At 44.7% G+C, this 21,502-nt stretch overlaps 1 protein-coding gene across 3 annotated transcripts in view; it reads left to right on the plus strand.

Annotated features, from left to right (window-relative positions):
* Cabin1 (calcineurin binding protein 1) overlaps positions 1–21,502 on the plus strand; it is a 127,882-nt gene that overhangs the window by 29,957 nt on the left and 76,423 nt on the right. For all 3 annotated transcript variants that reach the window (XM_060369354.1, XM_021653761.2, XM_060369353.1), the window contains exons 17-23: positions 1,697–1,939; positions 3,421–3,577; positions 5,688–5,803; positions 14,874–15,035; positions 16,022–16,228; positions 16,390–16,535; positions 20,245–20,506. In XM_060369354.1, the coding sequence (XP_060225337.1) occupies positions 1,697–1,939; positions 3,421–3,577; positions 5,688–5,803; positions 14,874–15,035; positions 16,022–16,228; positions 16,390–16,535; positions 20,245–20,506 (1,293 nt within the window). The remainder of the gene's footprint in view (positions 1–1,696; positions 1,940–3,420; positions 3,578–5,687; positions 5,804–14,873; positions 15,036–16,021; positions 16,229–16,389; positions 16,536–20,244; positions 20,507–21,502) is intronic.

Consider the following 21,502-nt stretch of genomic DNA (forward strand, 5'->3'; position numbering starts at 1 on the left):
CAGTGCTCAGTTGTTGTCTTGTTGCTGTTAGTGATGTCATCAGTAGACGTGGCTGGAAGCTTGTTCCTTGGGAGGAGTGTTGCCCTGTATTATGGGCTGTTCTGAAGTCTGGGCCATCCATTATGGAGTTTCTGCTTCTAGAAATAAGTGATTTCCAGTTGTTGCTGTCTGTTTTCTTATTGAGTAGAGTGGTTTAAAAAAAAAATAAAGATAATATTTTTTTTCTTTGGATCTTGGTAGAATTTTTTTTTTTTTTTTGCCAATGTGGTGTTTGCTAAATTATGGCTTTTATTGTTTTTATATACAAAGTTCTCAGTTTTTGTATTATCAGAATCTTCTCATGTTTGCAAATGGTTGTAATTTTGTTCATTGTGAGTTTGTTTCATGTGCTTAAATAACCTTTTCTAGGCTGGAACAATGCTCATCTACCCAAGTAGATGAGGACTGACACTCCTCGTGCTCCTCTGGGTACCGGCAGGAGTCAGGAAGGCTCAAGGTTCTAGAGGAGAGGAGGGACTAGATGATGTGCACCAACAGGGATGAAAGCCTATTTGCCCTTACTCGTCTACAGCGCTGGCCATGGTCTATGTTTTTTTTGTGTTTTTCTTGCCTGTTTTGGCATTTCTGGGGTGGGGATTAAATTTGGCATCCTCTATGGTAAGAGGAGGGATAAAAGAAGGAGCTTGGGGCTGGAGAGATGGCTCAGCGGTTAAAAGCACTGGCTATTCTTTCAGAGGACCTGAGTTCAATTCCCAGCAACCACATGGTGGCTCACAACCATCTGTAATGGAATCTGATTTTTCTCTTATGCTGTGCACCAAAACAGTGTTCATATACATAAAATAAATCTTTAAAAAAAAAAACAAAACAAAAAAAACAGTAAGCTCCCAATTTAGCAAGCTGCTTTTTATGCCCCTCAGTATAGCAGGCAGTTCCTTCTTCAGTTAAATTTTAGATGTTACTATTTTGGGTTGTTAGTTGTTAAGAGTTTTTATATTTTTTAGTTGTTGGTTTGTAAGAACCCTGTTGATTTTTGCCTGTTTATTTTGAGCCCTGCCTCTTAATGAAATTCCCATTTCTTTTTTATTGTTTTCTGTTGTGTGGGTGTGTGGTAGCATTGCCCACAGCGTGGTAATCTGGTCTCTACACTGGCTGATAGCCAGTCTTCTGCTTTTTTGTTCTTTTTGTTCTTGAGCCCCATGTTCTGTTAGAGCAGTGGTTCTCAACCCTCATGATGCCTTTGAGGGTTGAGTGACCCTTTTTCAGAGATTGCATGTCAGATATTTACATTATGATTCATAACAGCAACAAAATTACAGTTATGAAGTAGCAACAAATAATTTTATGGTTCAGGGGTTAGGGTTAGTAACAAAGTCATTCAGCCTCAGTTTTTTTGCTTGCCAGCTCTATGGTTCAGTGCACATAGTCACAGCTTTACAAATGGGAAGATAAATCACAAAAGTAAAGCAATTTTTTAAATACTCCTTGGCTGATGGCATGCCCTATTGCCACTGTATCCAAATCAGTGTCTGCTCTTGCAGATGCCTTAAGGCTGTGTGGGAACTGCTGAAGCGGTGGCCTGCTCTCTCTCTTGGTTCATTGGTACTAGCCTTTGTTTCCTCCCAGTCTCAGGCCTGAGGTCCCAGTATGAAGAGCTGATGCCACACCTTTTCGTTTTGCTTCTTCTTGAGCTCAGGACTCATTGCTCCGGCTGAAGGACCACAGACAGTGTTTTGAATGTTCGGATGTGGCTCTGAATGAGGCTGTCCAGCAGATGGTGAACTCAAGTGAATCTGCAGCCAAGGAGGAGTGGGTGGCCACAGTGACCCAGTTGCTGCTGGGCATTGAGCAGGCACTTTCCTCAGACAGTAGTGGCAGCATCCTTAAGGAATCCTCCTCTACCGCTGGACTAGTCCGGCTCACCAACAACCTCATCCAGGTAACTCCCGGCTCTTTGTTCTGTGCTGTTCGGCAGGCGTGTCTCTGATAACCCTTCTGAGGTTTACTGATCCTCACTGAGAGTTACATACTCTACAGGGACACGTTGGCTTCTCTGGCTAGGTCTTTAAAGAGTTTGAGGAGGTAGCTGTCCATAGATGCAAACCTTCTGGGGCCTGCTTTGTCTAGAGGCTGGACTTGAGGTGGCACATGGTATCACAAGACTTCCTGTTCCAGAGGAGCAGAAATAGGCTTGGAGAGGAGGTTCTGTCTGCGTTTAGTGTGCCAAAAGACAGAGTAAGGACTAGAGTCCAGGTCTGCCTCCCCACTGGGGTTTCCTACTCCCTACACTTCCCTAGAACTTCCAGTTGAGGGGCGAGCTCTTGAAACCTTAGGTTGGCCATAGTACCCTGTGTCACCCAGGCCCTCTTTGAGGCACAGAATCTTCATTCGCGTGTCCTCTGCTATCTTCTAAACTCACACTTTGGCCATGTTTAAGTCCTAGCAAACCACATCTCACTACTCTACTTTTAATTTTACCCTTCCATTTTGTTCAGTCGTAGTCTAGGTCCCTGCCCTTTCTTTCATGAACAGTGATAGCCCTATGGTAGTCCTTGCTGCACTTTCTACCTTTTTAGCCCAGCTACCATCCTACCACAGAAGCGGGCACCTTTGTAAAACTGGAATGCAAACGTTTCCTCCCTTACCTGGTTAGTGCACCACGGTGCACTGATCTCCAGCTATCTCTCCTCTTCTGTTTTCTTCGCTCTTACCTAAACCCTTCGCACTCTATCTGGTTAGTGCGCCACGGTGCACTGATCCCCAGCTATCTCTCCTCTTCTGTTTTCTTCGCTCTTACCTAAACCCTTCGCACTCTATCTGGTTAGTGCGCCACGGTGCACTGATCCCCAGCTATCTCTCCTCTTCTGTTTTCTTCGCTGTTACCTAAACCCTTCGCACTCTATCTGGTTAGTGCGCCACGGTGCACTGATCCCCAGCTATCTCTCCTCTTCTGTTTTCTTCGCTGACGCTATTCTAGGCCACCATCTGGGATCCTTGCCTGTGTGTGTTTCCTATGCCCACATGCCCTGCCCTCTCTGCACATGCCTCTGCACATTATAGTCACTTACCTGGAAGCCTCAAGGGCTTGTCTCTGATCACTCTGTGCCTGAAACCTCTGTTGCCACTCTACTTTTGTAGTAGCATCTGTATATGCCAGAGGGCTCCTAGCTTTTCCATGTCTGCCTTCCCCTGGGTGTTAGCTCCTCTCGCCATGGTCAGTAACTGCATGTGGTGTGAGGAAAGATTATGTGATTGCCACTGGTCACTATGAGAGTCTGTGAGGTCAGTGTTCCCACGTTAGAGCTTTAGGGTAGGCAGACCATATCCCTCACCTCTCCCAGGAAGCACTGTGATATAGGCTCATTTCAAGAGGGCTTCGGGGAGGCTGCCATGTTGTGACATGCTGGTACCCTTTGCCAGGTCATCGACTGCAGCATGGCTGTGCAAGAGGAGCCCAAGGAGCCCTATGTTTCCTCAGTGCTGCCCTGGATCATCCTGCACAGGATCATCTGGCAGGAGGAAGACACCTTCCGCTCCCTGTGCCACCAGCAGCAGCTCCAGAACCCAGCAGAGGAAGGTACACTGGCCATCGGTTTGGAGGGATGGGCCTGACCTATCTGTCCTTGTCTGTGCCCTGTGTGGTAGGACCCTGAGATCTTGTGCAGATATTGTGAATAGTGAGCTGTCCTACTTGTTGAGCCTCTGGAACACTGTAGTATTTATTTCTCAGAGGTCATGCTGTTGGCACACCTCAGGGTACGCAAACCTCACGGAGACCCTTCTGTTGCTGCTCACTTGATTTTTGTTTATGAATGTCTATAGAACTCTTGACATATTCATACTAAATTGTATTCCAAAAAGACTCAAGTAGTGAAAAATATCTAACTATAAATGTTTGTTATTTTTCTTATAAAAATGAAAATTAATTATCCATACCAAAATTTTTTCTAAAGGCTACCAGCAAGTGCAGGGCATGGTGGCATGTACACTTAATCTCAGCTCTTGGGAGGCAGAGGAAAGGGGGATCTCTGTGAGTGAGTTTGAGGCCAGCCTCATCTCTTCCTCTGTAGGCAAGGCCACACAGAGAGAGACGCTGTCTCAAAATAAAAAGAAAGGAAAAGTAAAGAGAAGGAAAAGCAAGCAAACGGCTTGCCCAGGGAAGAGCGGACATGCTCTGGGGACAGGCATGCATGGCATTGTCTCCCCACTGTTTTCTGTCCTGTGAACTGAGAGGTGGGAGCTGACCAAATCCCACTGTCCTCTCATTTGTAGAGAAGCCCCTCCAGATTCTCTTGGCCTTCTCAGAGGAAATCAGGACCAGAGGGTGCTTCTATCCTCCTATGACCAGACTTAATTCCAAGGTCAGCACAGGACTGAGTGCACTTCTGGCTGAGTAGTGGGAGGCTTTACGAACTGAGCTGCTGACAGCAGTCAGTGAGAGAGGGTTGTCTACTCGGCACCAATGCTTATAAAGTGAAGCGAGGAGCAGCAGGATTGGGCAGAAGAAGTTAACCTGTGATAGAGGCCTAACAAGCCTTGGCTAGGCAGGCAGGGAGCTCTGGAGTGACAGTGGCTTCTCAGAGCTGTTCTGCTGTTTCATCTCATTGGATACGGGCTCGTGGAAGTGTGTGACCTCAGATACAGTAGGTCCTGCAGCTGTTGTAGACACTGAAGGAACTGACCACCAGAGATGGCAAAATCAATGCCCTAAGGGAAATCTTAGAGAGAGAGTAGAAGCTCGGCTGTCTCTTCTATCTGTGTAGACATTGGAGGTGGGGGTGTTAAAACTGTAGTAAGGAAGAATTAGGCAGCTTTTATGTAGGAGAAAATTCACGATTTGTAAGAATACCCATGTCAGGCAACTCACAGAAACCTGTAACTCCACACCCAGAACATTCTGGTTACCACAGACACCCACATATAAACCACTGCCAACAAGACACACATACAAAAAAAGAAAAGAAAAATCTTGAAAGAAAGAAAAAAATGAAAGCTGGAATGGCTTGAGTCTTTGGCGGGCAGGGGTTGTTCGCTTTTTTGTTTGGGACTAACCAATAGTAAATTTTCAAAAAATACATTTAAGCTGTGTATAGCTGTGTGTAATTCCTTCTGGTATTTTCTGTTTAGATATATTTTGTCTTAATTCATTTTCACAACCCCAAAAAAGAGCCAGTTGTAAGGTGTTAATGGCTTATGTATAGCTCAGTTCCAACAATACTGAGACTCTTTAAGGAAGTAGTAATAATTTAGTGATGAACAAATATTTAATAGCATCTCAATAGTTTTTTTTTCCCTTCTGCAGTATTCAAGTAAATCCAAATATAGGAATTTTAAGAAGTTGTATATGTAGTATGAGTTCTGTTATTGTAACTTTCTCTTTGAAAATGCTTTTGAAAGCACAGAAAGGTGTTTTGAGTGATGTGCAGCAGAAGCCAGTATTGGTTTTGGGAGCTAGGATAGTTTTGTTTTGGTTTCTGTGAATGAAAAAGTGAATTTATACTTTTCTTATGATTTCAGGTGATTTTTTATAAATATAGATTGCTTATTAAAGTCAGTGAAGTGATTATTTAGAAGACAGGAAAAGGAAAGACAAAAATCTCTGGTCATATCAAAGAGACATCATCGCAGCCCTCCTGCCGCTGCGCATGTTTGCATTCACCCTTGTCTGTTGGTCCTGCTTTTCCCAGGGATGTCGGAGATGCCCATGCTCCCATCTTCCCTCATGCTGCTCAACACAGCACATGAGTACTTGGGCAGGAGATCTTGGTGCTGCAATTCAGATGGAGCGCTGCTGCGATTCTATGTAAGTGCCCCTTGAAGGCTAGTGTAAGGCTAGGCAAGCGGGAAAGGCGACGGAGCCCTGCCAGTTCCTTTGGGCTGTGTTTGTCTGTAGGGGTTCCCACTGCATCTTTGATTAACACATGTCTGTAATTACTGAAACTTATTGCAAAAAATCTGAACTTGATTCCTGTGACTTTTTTCTTCTATAACTATGACAAAATACGTGAGATAATCATCTTTAAAGGAGAAAAGGTTTCTTTTGGCTCATGGTTTCGAAGACTTTAGTTTATAGTTAATTGACCCCATTATCCTTGAGCCTTTGGCATACATCACGATGAAAGCATAGGTTCTGGTTGTTTAATCAGTAGCTGTAATAGCGACTGTGGACAGTCGTCTTGAACTTGCCCACTGCAACTCATTGGTGGTAGCTCTCTAGGCTTTTTGAAGATAAGCAGCGTGAACCAGACGCTGCTTAGTAGGAAGCCAATTAGCACCAGAAAAACTACAGAGCATCAAATTTTCTGGATATGCCAAGGGAAGAGTATCTAGCCTAGCCTGTATATCTGCTAATAAAGTTTTACTGGGACATTTATTAACATAGCAGTTATGGCTGATTTACTATGTACTGGCAGGGACAAGAAGCTATGAGTGTGTATGACTTGCAAGGCCTAAAATAATTTTTCTTTGGCCCTTTAAAAAGCCTGTCTTCTGCTGAGTAACTTCTGTTGGGGGAAGGCATATCCTCCACAGCTATAGCCTTACTCCCCAATGTGTCTCTAGTTTGCCCCATCTTCACACAGTTTTTACACTACTTACTAGCACGCCCTATAATTTACTTACTATGTTTATTATTTGACTTTTCACTGGTGTTAAATTCAGAGAGAGTAGGTATTTTTTTTCACTTGGTTCATTGCTGAATTCAAGTGCTTAATATAGCATCTGACACAAAATAAATGCAGGTTTGTATGAGTCAGGGCTCTCTTAGAGTAGCAGATCAGATGGAACTGATATTAAAGATTTATTGGATTGACTTACAGGATATAGTCTGGGTAGTTTAGTGATGTCTCACAAAGGAAAAGCTGAGAATCCAGTAGTTGTTCAGTTCATGAATTTGGATGTCTTAGCAGTCCCCCAATACAGGGCTAGAATCCAGGAGGATTCCTGGACAGCTTCTGGTTTTCAGTCAGTGTTGGAATCCTGAAGAAGTTGGAGTTTTAGTACCAACTGCTGCAACTGGATAGATGAACTTGCCAGTAAGAGTAAGGGCAAGCGGGCAAAAAGCTGAGCTTCCTTCTTTCATGTTCTTTTATGTGGGCGCCACCATATAGCTTAGTTTAGGGTGTCTTCCTACCTCAGATAATCCAATTAAAATTTACCACAGGAGTGCCCAGCAGCTTGGGTTTTAGTTGAGTTTAGATATAGTCAAGTTGACAATCAAGAATAGCCATCACAGTGTTGAAGGAGACTGAAGGTGTTTACAAAGCTTTTGTATGCACAGGGCCTGAGAGTTTGCAAAGCCTGTATTGCTGCCTAAGAATCAGCCACTGCCAGAGTGCAGGCACTGCCTGCCTCTAGGAGGTCTCAAGGCAGCTAGCCCATGCAGAGAAGTTAAGGAAGACAGCCCAGTGTTTCCTATATAAGGATGAGGACCAGAATTCAGATCTCTGGAACCTATGTGTCGTAGAGCTACTATTGCTGTGATGAAACACCATGACCAAAAGCAAGTTGAGGAGAAAAGGGTTTATTTAAATACTTTCATCATTGAAGTCAGGACAGGAACTCAGACAGGATAGGAGCCTGGAGGCAGGAACTGATGGCAGAGGCCATGGAGAGGTGCTTCTTACTGTCTTGCTTCCCATGGCTTACTTATAAAACCCAGGACCACCAGTTCAGTCGTGGCCCCATCCACAATGGGCTGGGCCCTTCTACATAAATCACTAAGAAAATGTCCTATGTCTGCATCTTGTAGAGGCATTTTTCTCAATTGAGGCTCTCTCCTTTCTGATGACTCTAGCATATGTCAAGTTGACATGAAAGTAGCCAGCACATTGTGAAAGTGCCCTTGGCCGTGACAGCCTGCCTATAATTCTTGTGCTTAGAAGGCAGAGACAAAATCCCCAGGGAACCCTGGCTAGTCTAGCTGTATTGTCAAGCTCTGGGTTCAGTTGAGAGAACCTGCCTGTACAAAGGAATTGAGGAGAACTCTAAGTGTTAACCTTTGGCACACATGTGCCCAATACTCGTGCATATACGTATAACCATACACATGTGGACACTCATAATATACACACACATCATATGCACAAGGAGGAAAAAAAGGATGCCTTTGTAGGCTGGCTGTGTGGGGCAGTGATATGAGAGAGAAGAGTAGGCCAAAAGGCCATGGATTGTCCTCTTTGCAGTTTTTCTTGGTCTATGTGTCTTGGACCCTGGATTTCATAAGTCAGATGAATTGAGGGAGAAATGATGGGTGCTGTTGTATTTTGCTTGCCCAGGGCCCATGAGAGTCCCAGCAAAGTACTCTCCTCGGGTCTTGCCTGACCAACTTTTCCTTTTCTTCCCGTGTTTCCATTCTCTCTTTTCTGTGCCACCTGCTGCTGGATACCTTGTAGTTTGTGTTTGTGTCTCTCCCCTAGTCAGAGGCATGGCTGGGATCAAACGAGACCTTTCTGTCTTGCAGTCTGAAGCATCCCTAGGGATGTAAGCAGTGGCCAACAGTTCTGCCCAGTTTCTTGAAAGATTGTGTGAATAACTTAAAAGAAATTCATTCACTTACCTAGAAGTGCTGACTGAGCACTCATACTCATAATTCTAGGGATACTGTGGGAGTTAGGAGGATGAAGAATTATCACCCAGACTTATGTCTAATATAAAGGATTGTCTTTTTTTCAGACAAGATCTCATTCACATAGTCCAAGTTGAACAGAAACTTATTATGTAGTCAAGGATGATCTTGAATTCTGATGGCCTTGCCTCTACCTCCTGAGTGCTGATACAATGGGTGTTTACACTGTTACCAACAAGGATTATGTCTTGAGAGTGCTTTAGGGCTAACATCTGGAAGACCTTTTGTTTGAATTGTTGTCTCTCCTTGGATGGAGTACAAATGTTCTCTGAAAGACATCCAGTATGATCGTAGCTTGAATTAGCATTTCTTTTCTGGTGTTCTATTTTAGTTGAGGAATTCTTATTCATTCTTCTACACTCAGCTCAGATAGTCCCTCTCGTTAGTTCCTACCTCCTGTGTGATTCTCTCATACATTGTGTCCTTTGTGCTCAGATTGTGTGCATACTAACAATCCCACACCTGCTGTAAACATGCCTTCTGACAAAAAAGATGAGTGGAAGAGGTGTGTGTTCATCATTAAGCAGCATTTTAGGCTTAATTATTATATATCTACATATTAGTGAACAATATATAATTGATGGAGTTCTAATATTACAAATCTTTTAAAAACATGTTATTTGTGTTTGTGTGTGTGAGAGAGACAGAGACAGAAAGAGAGACACAGAGAGACAGACAGCACATGTGCCGTGTTGCATGTATGGAGGTCAGAGGACAATGTTCAGGGTTTGGTTCTCTTTCACCATGCGGGTTCTTGGGTTTGAACTCAGTTCATCAGGCTTGGACGCAAGTTCCTTTACCTGCTAAGCTATATCACCAGCCCAACCTTTAAAACTGTGTAAGAAAATATATAGTATTTAACTTCTTTCAGCTTCTTGCTTTTATTCATTTCAGTACACAAATATATTCACATTGATAGAAGTAAATCTGGTTTGTTTTAAGTTGCTTTGTTGGATGCTATTGTGTGAATATATAAACTACTTTAAACTTCTAGTTTGGAAAATTTCAAATATGTATCACAATAGAAAGAGTAGTATGGTACAGTTCCAAATATTGAGCATTAGTCATTATTGTGATGCATAGTCACCCTCCTGCTACCTCTATCCCACCTTACTTTTAAGTAAATTTTATTTACTTAATTACTTAATTGCATATCATTTTGTCTCTAACTATTTGTTTCCATAATTTAAAAAAGTCCCAAATGAAGGATGGTGTTAAGGTTGTTTATCCATTTGGGGGTTCATTAGTGGAATGATGTTGACAGCTGCCACAATTTCTGTTCTGTGTGTATGTGTGTATGTTTATAAAAAGAATGCCCAGCAAGATGGCACACTCCTGAATTCCAGCACTCAAAAATGCAGAGGCAGGAGGATTTGGAGTCCAAGGCCAGCTTGGGCAGCAATAGTGAGACCCTGTTTCAAAAATTCCAAAGACAAGGCTGGAGATGAAGCGTAGTGACCAAGTGCCTGGCCACCATGTGAAGGGCCCTGAGCCCATCCCCAGCCTGCAAAACCCAAAACCTCACTTGAGCTTGGTGGCTTGTGGCTAGTACGCAAAAACTGCGACAGCAGATTGACTGACTTGAGCTTGGAGCTATCCTGGAAGACCCTGTCTCAAAAATCAACCAAACAACAATAAAGAGCCGTTACAAGGCATGGTGATACAAGTCTGTAATCTTAGCATTTGGAAGGCTGGAAAGAGGGCAGATTGTGAGTTCAAGATCAGCCTAGACTAGATAGTGAGTTCGAGACTCAAAAAGAAAAAAAAAGAAAAAAGATCAAATCACAGATCTGTGAGGATATAAGAACACCAGACCCAAACATCAAAACCAAAGCAAAGCAAACACACCAAACACTGTCGTCTACCTCTGCCTCCAAAGTCTGTCCCGCCACGCCCACCAGCTTAGTCATCTAAAGCTGTATTTTCTCTGAGTGGAGCCTGTAGTCTCAACATTTGGATGGCTGAAGCTGGAGAATTGCTGTGAGTTCAGATCCGGTCGGGGCTCACCCGGGACCCTGAGAATGAAACAAAACTAACCAAATAACACCAAAACCTCTGTTTTCAAATCGTTCTCCAAAATAATTGTTTTAGTTTGTATGTGTTCTTGCAGGCATGTATGTGCATGTGCATGTATGTTCAGTGGTGTATGTGCTACATGTGTGTGCATGTTTGTGCAGATAGGTGTCTGTGTGTGCACGTGTGTGTATGTGCACGCACACGCAAGCACCGTTGTGTATGTGCAGGGATGTGTGGGTGTCTGCATACAGAGGCCAGAGGACAGCATCATGTGGTGTTGTGTTCTTTCTCATGTACTGTGCCTCTATAGGCTCGGCTGGTTGTTAGCTCCAGGACTGAGCTCCGGGATCCACCTGTTTCTGTCTCCTCAGTGCTGGGATTAACAAGCACACACTGCCACACCCAGCTTGTTAAATGTGAGTTCTGGGGATCAAACTTGAGTGCTCTTCATGTCTGTACAGCAAGCACTTTATCCACTGAGCTATATCTCCCCAGACCTTTGTCAGTCCTATATACTGTACAGATTCAGACACTGATAGATCCAAGAGGATTGCCCTGTCCTTTGTTCTCTTTAATGCTTTACAGTTACTAACAAGGTTGTGTACTTTTTTGCCACATCCTGTGCAGTGTGGGTTCTGGAATTCTGGATAGGGTCAGTGAGGGAATAAAGAAAGGACAGACACACAGACAGTGAAGTGGGATCAAATAAAAGTTATCTAAACTGCTCCCTCTACCAACCTGCCACCAACCTGCAACCTCAGCACGTATATTAGGCACAACACAGAGGGAGGGATTACCTGGTTTGGTAGTGGGTCTCTGTAAACCAGCAGTCTCGGGCTGTAAATGCTGGGAGGAGGAAGCTGTACCGAGAAAAGTTTTGCCATTGCTCTTGAGCCTGGCCCATGTGAATAATGGCTTTGCCAATTTTCCATGGGTCAGTTGGTCTCAGCACCTTCAGTAGGCCATGCCCATGGCAAAATCCGCATTCACTCAGGACTCACGCTGGGCTTCTTCTACTCCCTGTCCCTTTCATGTTGTTGATCTTTGGTTTCCTCTTTCATAGTTTGAATCGTAAGATTCATTAAGTTTTCCTGTGAGCTAACTCGTATTCTCTCCGCACCACCCCTCTCACTGCACACACATACCCATTGGTTCTCTACTGAATCTACTTCTTTGTCTGGAGTGTCAGCACTTTTTGTGCACTGAGCTCCATTCCTATGCAGCTGTTTGTTTCTGGGCAGCTTCTGTGTTTTGTTTTGTATTTCGGGACAGGCTCCTGATACTCCTTCCGGGTGCTAGGACTGTAGGCGTGACCTCCACACTCAGCCAGAATGTAAAAATGTTACTATCACATTCACCAATCTTTTCCTTTCTAGCTGTGATGTCCCCACTTAAGCATTCCTTCTAGGGGCAAATCCGATGGCCTGAGGTTGCTCTCTAGAATCTACAGGTACAAGGAGAGAAGTGATCCCCTCAAGTTGTTCTTGACCTCCACACATGTGCCGTGGCATGCACATGCCCTTCCCTCGATAGAAAGCAAATAAATAAATACAACAATGAGAGGAAGAGAGAGAGAGAAATTGTAGCTTATGCCTGGAATTCAAGCACTTCAGTGCTCAGATGGTCAGAAGTTCAGTCACCTCAGGGATATAAGACTCTGAATCAATAAACAAAGAAACACACATGCACACACACACATATCATTCCTTACTACAAAATTATAAAGTTTTCTTCTGGCTTGTTGTCATATGCATTCTTCATTCCATGGAAATGTGTGTTTGTTTGTTTATAAGGCAAGGTAGGTCCAGTTTCACATTTTATATGGATGGCCAGTTGGTTTGAGCTCTTAAAGACTCTTACTGAACCTGAGGCTCCTTTTTCTCTCATCTGTGAGTACATAGGGGCCATCATAGGCTCTGTCTTTACTGATGGAAGCAGCCTGTCTGCTCCTGTGCTGGTGCCACAGACAGTGTGATAACAATTAGGATTCCTGTCCTTACCTTTTTATCCATCACATTGTCTTGGCTATTCTGGCTCCTTCATCCATAACATTATAAGATAAGTGTATAAAATTTTGGGAAACTACTCCCTTCCTGTAATTTTGTTTGGAATCAGTGATCTTGTTGATTAATATGGAAGAAAAGTACCCAAATTGAATTATTTTGTCATAAACATAGTATATCTCCCCATTTATTTCAGTCTCATGTGTTCCCATTTCTTATTTCATTTATGTGCGTTTTGTTTGAAAACTAAGTTTTTGTGAGTGGGTTTAGGGATCCAGAAAGGCCTGTACATGCTAGGCATGTGGTCTGCTAATGCCCCATACGTCCAGCCCTAGGTAACTTTCAAAACAAAACAAAACAGAAACCTGTTTCCTATTGCTGCAGTAGGTATTTAAATTTAATTTTTTCTGTTTTGTTTTGCAGACATATAGAAATGTTTTAAAAAGGAATTTCTCTTACACATATCTCAATGTTTTCATTAATTGTAATGGAGTGTGGATTTGATAAAATTTCTGCATCAATGATCATTCGTCTGTGGCTACCTTTCCCCCTCCCTCTTCAGTCTTCACGGTTGTCTGTTTTTCCCTCTCTTGTCTTAGCACCTGGGCACAAGATAGCACACTTTTTCTGTAAAGGGGAGAACCTAAAACCTTCTCTGCTTTGTGGGCAAGAGGGTCTGCACACACCTCCTCAGACTCCTGTTATAGTACAAGGACAACGAGACTTGTGGACCTGAGAGTTTAGCCTCCCTGTGTCCTGAAGTGGTTCTGTAAAAGGCGTATGGTGAGTCCAGGGTCTTGCGTTTATTAGGCAGTGCCCTGCCACTGAGGTTACCTCGGCCGTTTCCTTTTTATTTGAGCCAGGATTTCCCTTTTTTGCCCAGTCTGGCATCTTGAACTTAACCCAGGCAGGCCTTGAACTTCTGGTCTCTCGTTCTCAGTCTTCTAAGTAGCTGGGTTTCAGTTTTGTACCTGGCTACAAAATAGGTTTTCTTCTTTTGATTTATTTCAGGCATTTAAAATGTAACTACTATTCTTTTTAAGTAACATTTTTACTAGTTCTTTGAGGACGTCATACAGTGTAGTTTGCTCGGATTCACCTTCCACCCCTAGCCACCCCAATTCTTGCCTCCATCCGTAACTTCAAGTACGCTGTTCTTAACTCATTCAGAAACTGACAGCCTCTAGATTTGGCCCATGAACAGTGGTTCATCTCTTCCCTCCCTCTCCCCTGAATCTGGTCTCTCTGTAAATTTTAGCTACTGCTAACTCTGATTATTTATTATTGATTCTAGATTTTTATCTCAAGTCATACTCTTTGGAGTAGTGTCCACTTACTAACATAAAGCTGTTGTGGTGTTAAACTTCTAGTAAATTTTCCTTTTTTCATTGCCAAGATTGTTTATGCTTTTCCTTTAAATAAAAAGAGTGAATGACTTTAATCCCACCACTCTGGGGACACAGAAAGCAGATCTCTGTGAGTTAGAGGCTAGCCTGATCTACAGAGCGAGTTTTAGGACTACACAGAGATTTGGGGAGGGGAGAGAGAGCTCACAGCTTAGGAAGTAGCCTAGTAGGTAAAATGCTTGCTACAAACATAAATAAGTAAGGAAGCAAATAAATAAATAAATAAATAAATAAATTTGCTTTTCATCTAGTTTTGGCAAAAACGTGTGGCTGCTTGAAAAGAATGTATATTTACTAATAGCTGGGTATAAATATAGCTGTACCATTTCGTAGCTAGAGATGTAACTGGTTTGCTGTGTTGTTCCTGGTTCTCAGTAATGGTTTGTTTGGAGATTCTTCTCAGCCCTAGTGGAACTTAGAGGTGTTTGTATGTAAGTATTCAGCACTGTTTCCTCCATTGGCATCTGAGCTTTTGAAGTGTAGGGGCTGTGTCAGACTGTGCCTAAGGAAAGCTGCTGCTCAGTGAATTCACACTTAGAAAATGGTGGGGATATGCGCTGGCATAGAGTATCTTTGTGGTGGTGCAAATGATGGCTAGGTGTGCCAAAGTCAGGAGCCTATTGCCATATCCCACCAGAGCAGTTTGGTAAGGATTACAAGTCCTTTTTAAGAAGCAGAACTTTAGGAATCTAGCCACACAGGGACCCCAGACATTGCCTCCTTGGGGTAAAAGAATCGATGAAGTGGTTATCTCCTTGGGGTCTTGCTCTACAGGGATGCTGAGCCTGTAGACCCTCAGGTATCTCTTCCCTTCTGCCATAGGTGCAAGTTCTCCAGAAGGAGCTTGCTGTGTCTGCCTCTGAAGACACTCACCCCTACAAGGAGGAGCTGGAGACTGCCTTGGAGCAGTGCTTCTATTGCCTGTACAGCTTCCCCAGCAAGAAAAGCAAGGCCAGGTACCTGGAGGAGCACTCGGCCCAGCAGGTGAGGGGTGCCTGCCACCCCAGGCGTGGGCAGGGGCAACCCAGGAAAGCAGGAGCTCCTGAAAGAACATTAGAGTTGTTGTGCTGTACAATCCCACTACAGGCTGTATCTGATGGGGATAAGGTTTGATGGCTGATAAGGAAAGGGTTTTTCTTAGAAGAAATAACTCATAATTGATTTAAAATGCAGCATGGTGTGACAGTTGTTCATAGGTTTATTTGCAGTTTGGATTACACACATAATTCCATAGACACTTTTTTTTAATTTTTTTTTTCCAGAGCACCATTTGGTACATCATGTCATGGCTAATATCATCAGCCATTTTCCAGTCTTAGATAGTCTCTACCCTAAAGTATAGGTTCCTTAGGATGGCATATCCACTCTGACCTAGGGGTGTGGAGCCTCAGCTTCCCACTTATAATCGACACCCCACATCTACCACACACACACACACACACACACACACACTAACAGGTGTCTGTCACCTTTAACTCCTTCGTCAGAGGATCTAATACCTTCTTCTGGCCTATGGGGATACCTGCACATATGTGGCATATACATACACACAAATAAGATTTAAAAAATAATTTCTTGACAGTCAATACTAAAACCAATATTTTTTAAACTTAATATTTAACATAGAACTGTCTCTATCATTGACTCTCCTTCATTAAGAAAGTTAAATATTTCTGTTTTAGAGTTATAACGTTTACATTATAGTTTTGTGCAGTGATATCCCCAGGGAGCTTGAGACTTGGGAAATTAATTCTAAGATAAATTATGTTATACCAACCCCCAAACCAAAAAGACTTCGACATTTGAAGCAGCTGGACTGGAGGCTTACCCTCCATTGAAGATTTGAGAAGCAGAGTAGGGAGCAGCCTTCCAGTCACCAGCATACCATGAGCACAGTGCCCCTGTGGAGGAACTTTCCCTCCCTTCTTAACCTTGCATGTACTAGGAGTCTGCATCTGATTCTTTTCAAGGTGGATCTTATATGGGAGGATGCCTTATTTATGTTTGAGTATTTTAAGCCCAAGACGCTCCCTGAGTTTGACAGCTATAAGACCAGCACCGTTTCTGCTGATTTGGCCAACCTGCTGAAAAGAATTGCTACCATCGTGCCCCGCACAGAGAAGCCAGCTCTAAGCTTGGACAAAGTCTCGGCCTACATTGAGGGAACCTCAGCTGAGGTGGGCTTCAGGGAACACGGGGTGGTGAGGGTGAGAGCTTCCCCTCAAGCATGGTTTCTGGTCTGCTCAGCACCACCTGCCAGAAATGCCAGGGATCAGAGGAAGCGAGCTGACAGGTTTCACCTGTGTACTTCTTCTAACCTCACCCTCTCTCATGCCAGGTACCCTGCCTTCCAGAAGGGGCAGACCCCACCCCTCCAGTGGTGAATGAGCTCTACTACCTCCTGGCTGATTATCATTTCAAGAACAAGGAGCAGTCGAAAGCCATCAAGTTCTACATGCATGATATTTGCATCTGCCCCAACAGGTGGGTGGCGTGGTGTGGAGCCAGGCTGCTGCCAGGAAACCTTCTGACTCTAGTTCAGTCAGTTCTTTGGTGAGCCAGTTTAGTTTCTTGTCTGTAGCAGGGTAAGGAAAAAGAAATGGGAGGGGGAAAAAAGGCTTAGCATTCTTGTACAAGGAAGAAAGCTTCTTTTGTAGAGTTCTCTGGGAGGCATATTAGGTTCATTATAGGTACAAGATGACCTTTTGAGTTCTCAAGTACAGGGCAAGGATGTACTGCCCAGCCCATACTATTTGTTTTGTTTTTGTTTTTGTTTTGTTTTTCAAGACAGGGTTTCTCTGTGTAGTCTTGGCTGTCCTGGACTCCCTTTGTAGACCAGGCTGGCCTCGAACTCACAGCGATCTGCCTGCCTCTGCCTCCCCAGCGCTGGGATTACAGGTGTGCACTACTGCATTCATACTGTTGGTTTTGTGTTGCTCCCTTTCCTGGTAGCAGAAACCCGGACAACTGATGGATCCTTTGGGTAAATACCACAGGGTAGGGTTGTAAGAGGGAGTACTAGGGGCAAGAGATGGCTCAGTGGTTAAGAGTACCACGCGGCCACTGTAATTCCACTTGTAGGATCTAACATCTTTTTCTGGCCTCCACGGGCCCCAGGCATACACACGGTACATCTGTATACACACATACTGGCAAAACACACACAAAAAGTAAATTATACAACTAAAATAAACTACATAATTTAAGAGGAGTCTGGAGAAGCTGGAGCCTGAGGGATTTTACCTTTCATCATCGGCAGGGAGGTTTGTCCTGGTGCTGTGCATAGGAGATCTGTGCTGCTTCTGCAGACTGCTGTTGAGCTTCCTCCTAAAATGTAGCGACTTTTCAGAGTTAAGCTTTCTGAAGAGCTCTGCTGTATTCCCGAAGCACAGTACAGTTGACTAAAGGGACCATCTGGAAAGGTAGGCTTTGAGCATGAAGCCAGCCTGTACTTGAGGGTATAGCACTGCAGGCAAACTCTCCAGAAGTACTTAGGGCTACTACCATGGTGGCCACCCTTGGACCATGGGTGAGCGCAAAACTGTCCTGCCTCAGGAAACCTCAGAATTCACCTTCCCGTAAACCTCTCTGAGCAAGTTTCTAAGACAGCACCTCTATGAAAGGCCTCAGAGGCCCCTTTTTGTTTAGCCTGTGCTTTTCTCTTGTCAGGGAGCTATGTCCTTAAAGCCCTCATTGCCTTTGGTGTCACCACTTCAGTTGCAGTAGCACAGACCAGCACTTAGCTGGCTGAGCTCGTGCTGTCTGGCATTGGTGGCAGGCACCTGTCATGGCGCCTCTTACTTGCAGGTCCACAGGCAATGCAGTAAGGGACCTAAAGGTTCAACTACACCTCCCTCTAATCCAGTGGTTGGCTCTCAGCATTCCTAGCGCTGTAACCCTTTAATAGTTCTTCATGTTGTGGGGACCCTAGCCATAAAACACTCCATTAATTTTGCTAATGTTAGGAATTTTAATGTAAATACCTAATATGCAGGATATCTGATATATGATCCCCAAAGGGGTTGTGACCCACAGGTTTGAGAATAGCTGATATCATCTGTTTAGAGGATATTAATTAGCCTGTTAGATCCAGCCCATGGGTGCTGAGATGTCTCCTCTGAGGACTGACCCCAGTGCAGAAAGGCTAGGTCTCAGCCCAGAGCCGTCTTTATTCTGAGCCGTCACAGGCAGATACCACTGGAGCCTGAGGCTCCATCTGCTTCTTAGTACCAGCTGAACTACCAGTTTGGTTGTTTTTATTTTTCCTTGGAGCCTTTTGATAGAGATGAAGCCCATGATAGAAGGCTGGGTGGACAGTAGGGTCCTGATTGCACTGTTAGAGATTCCTGTGAGGACCTTGCTAGCAGTTTTCCTTCCCTTTCACTGAGCTTTCTTTTTGCTGAACTGGAAGAGATACCAGATTTGATAGGCATTTTGGGTTGGATGTATGACTAAGACCTAGTTCAGCTCAGCACTTCTGCTCAGGAAATAGCTCTGAGCCCAGTACCAGGATTGAACATGCCCTGCACAATGAAGAGCCCAGAATGTGGACTGTGGACACTTCTTCCTCCTGGGGTCACATGGTTCCTGAGCCACAGGCATCCCTGTAGCCCTGCACTCCTCCAGTATGGGTTTTGTGGTGCTATACCTATATCAGATATGTACATCCGGAGGGCTCGCTCTCAGTAGGACAGGGGCATTCTTTTTTTTTTTTTTTCCTGTGCATTTTTGTTGTTCTTGTTGCTTGTTTGTTTGTTTTTAATGTGTACGGTTGCTTTGCCGGTATGTTTGTGTGTCTATGCGTCATGTGCATGTCTGGTGCAGTGCACGTGGAGGCCAAAAGAGAGCATTAGATCCTCTAGAATGGAATTGCAGATGGCTGTGAGCTGCTGTGTGAGTGCTGGGAACTGAACCCAGGTCCTCTGGAAGAGCAGCCAGTGCACTTAACTGCTGAGCCATCTCTCCAGCCTGCTTCTTAGTGCTTTGTGTGTGGAGAAAGTGGTTCTCATGCAGCCTCATAGGCTCTGACACAACACGTTTCCTTTCCTCAAAGTGAGGGAAACAGGGAAAAAAAGTCCCTGTTGTGAAGTGGGCCCTGGTAAAGAACAAGTTGCCACTTAAGCCCTCCTCCCCCGTTCCCTTCCCCAGAGTAACCAGGAAGAAATGGTGGCTTCAGGCCCCAGGTCCCTGAGGAAGAAAGGTTACTCTCAGAAACCTCTCACATCAGGGGTGAAGCCGTCATCCTTACAGTCCTCAGTCACCATTGAGTCTTTGGTGTCATCTCTGGTTGTTAGAATGCAGTAAAAGCACATCTGAGCTTCACAGGGTTCTTCTGCCTTTGCCATCTCTTGGGACGGATGATCAGACAGTTCCAACACCAGTTGGCCAGCTGACTTGAAGGTGTGGTGGCTGAACTGACGATAAATGGGAGGACGGCATTAGTAACCCTTTGGTTGCTGCATTTTGTGTTTTCTGGACTAGCACTCAGAAAACAGCTCTCTAGAGCTCTAAGATTACTTTGGTCCTGGTGTGGTGTCTCCATGGCTACTCATCTTCTCCCAGAATCTTGTGTATTCCTGCCTCAGCTTCTTTCAGGTTATCTCAGAACCATCAAGTCCCAATCATCACCTCTCATCTTGTTCTTTATTTTGCCACTGGGAACCGAGTGAGAGAATAGGGTTCCAGAAACAATATGAATAAACTGGGTGGCTGGGGCTCCATGGTTCTCTGTTCATTGAGCTCTTGCATGGTGAATATATGAACTTCAGGCCATGAAAAGGACCCTGAAATATCTTTGTTGCCTCAGCTGGACCCCTCTCGTGAGGCCTTGTGGAGTATCCTGTACCTTTACACCAGAGAAGTCCCATGGGCAACCCTTTAATGCTGGGGAATAGAATCCAAAAGCCGGTCTATTAGCGCAGTCATAGGGTGCTTGCAAAATGCTAAGGGATGTAGAAGAGACATTTTGTCTCTTATCATACCATACCTCATCCTCATTATGCAGTGATACAGGGTTCAAGGCTGTGACAAGCTATTCTAAGTCATGATCCTGACTGTCTGGTTGGCCAGATTGAGCTTTGAGTTGTTATATAGAAGCAGAACTTCCACAATGTTGTGTCTGCCAGTCTGTAGTGTCTGTTATGCCCTCAGGACAATAGTGTTGTTTTGTTTTGTTTTTTTTCCGCTACCTTAGGTTCGATTCCTGGGCAGGCATGGCTTTGGCCCGGGCCAGCCGAATTCAGGACAAGCTGAACTCAAATGAGCTGAAGAGCGATGGACCCATCTGGAAACATGCCACACCTGTTCTGAACTGCTTCCGGAGGGCCCTTGAGATTGACAGCTCTAATTTGTCCTTGTGGATTGAGTATGGCACCATGTCCTATGCCTTACACTCATTTGCTTCCCGCCAACTGAAGCAGTGGAGAGCTGAACTGCCCCCTGAGCTTGTACAGCAGGTGAGGAGGGCCTGCCACCCTCTTGTCTAGCTAGACTGTCCTAGGGTCCCTTCTGTTCTTTGTTCTACCGGCACTTGCCTGTGAGCCCTCTGGGAAATGTGAACTGTATCCTGCTCGGTAATCACTTTGTTCCTGGGTCTTTGGGACCCAGTCCATTGACAACAATTTCAAAGGTAGACTGTTGTGACCTGACTCATCAATCTGAGTGTAGTTGAGTGTGGAAGAAGGGGTGTTGGCCATCTGCAGTAGCCACCTCTTTCCTATTTCCAGCAAAGGCCTTGGGGGCCGTGGCAAAACGCCTGGCCTGGCGTTAGGATTTTCAGTTTCTTGGTGTGCAGCATTCCTCTAGTGGAAGATACAGGGTCCGGCATGCAGCCACTGCTCAGCAGAGCACCATTGTTTCCTCCAGATGAGAGTGAAAGGGTCATGCTGACATGTTTGGAGATTTTTTAGTGGGGAGTGAAGGGTGCTGGAGATCAGAGTGAGTGCCTGGTAAGCACAGACTGCCAGAGAGCCTCATTCCCTGTGCCATTTAGGCCAGCAGGGCCATAAGGTGCAGCTCAGAAAGATCTCTGAAGAGAGCAGGGCATTGAAGGAGCTGACCAGTCAGATAGACAGTGCTTGGTTTCAAGTTTTTGCACTGATGATCTGTGATTAAAACCCCAGGCAAGATGATGTCACTGCTAATGCTGTTGAGATGCTGCTGGAGGGCTCAATGAGACCCTTGGCAGTTACGCCACTGCCATCCTCTGAAAGCACTGTCTGCTTGAGGGGGAACCGACAGTGTGCTGAGGTGCCTACTGCCTCCAGGACCCTGCAGAGTAAGCCGGGCTCTCCGAGAGAGCTCTTCAGCTGTATTGGAAGGCATGACGAAGACCGCAGCAGTAAGTTCACCACTAGAGCTTGCCAGTTTATAGCCCAACAGTCTGCAGTGAAGACAGGCTGCCGTCGGAGAGCCTCAGCCCTGGGAAGGGCCATGAAATGCACCTACATAAT

Source organism: Meriones unguiculatus, chromosome 16 (genome assembly GCF_030254825.1).
Source record: "Meriones unguiculatus strain TT.TT164.6M chromosome 16, Bangor_MerUng_6.1, whole genome shotgun sequence".
Lineage (NCBI taxonomy): Eukaryota > Metazoa > Chordata > Mammalia > Rodentia > Muridae > Meriones > Meriones unguiculatus.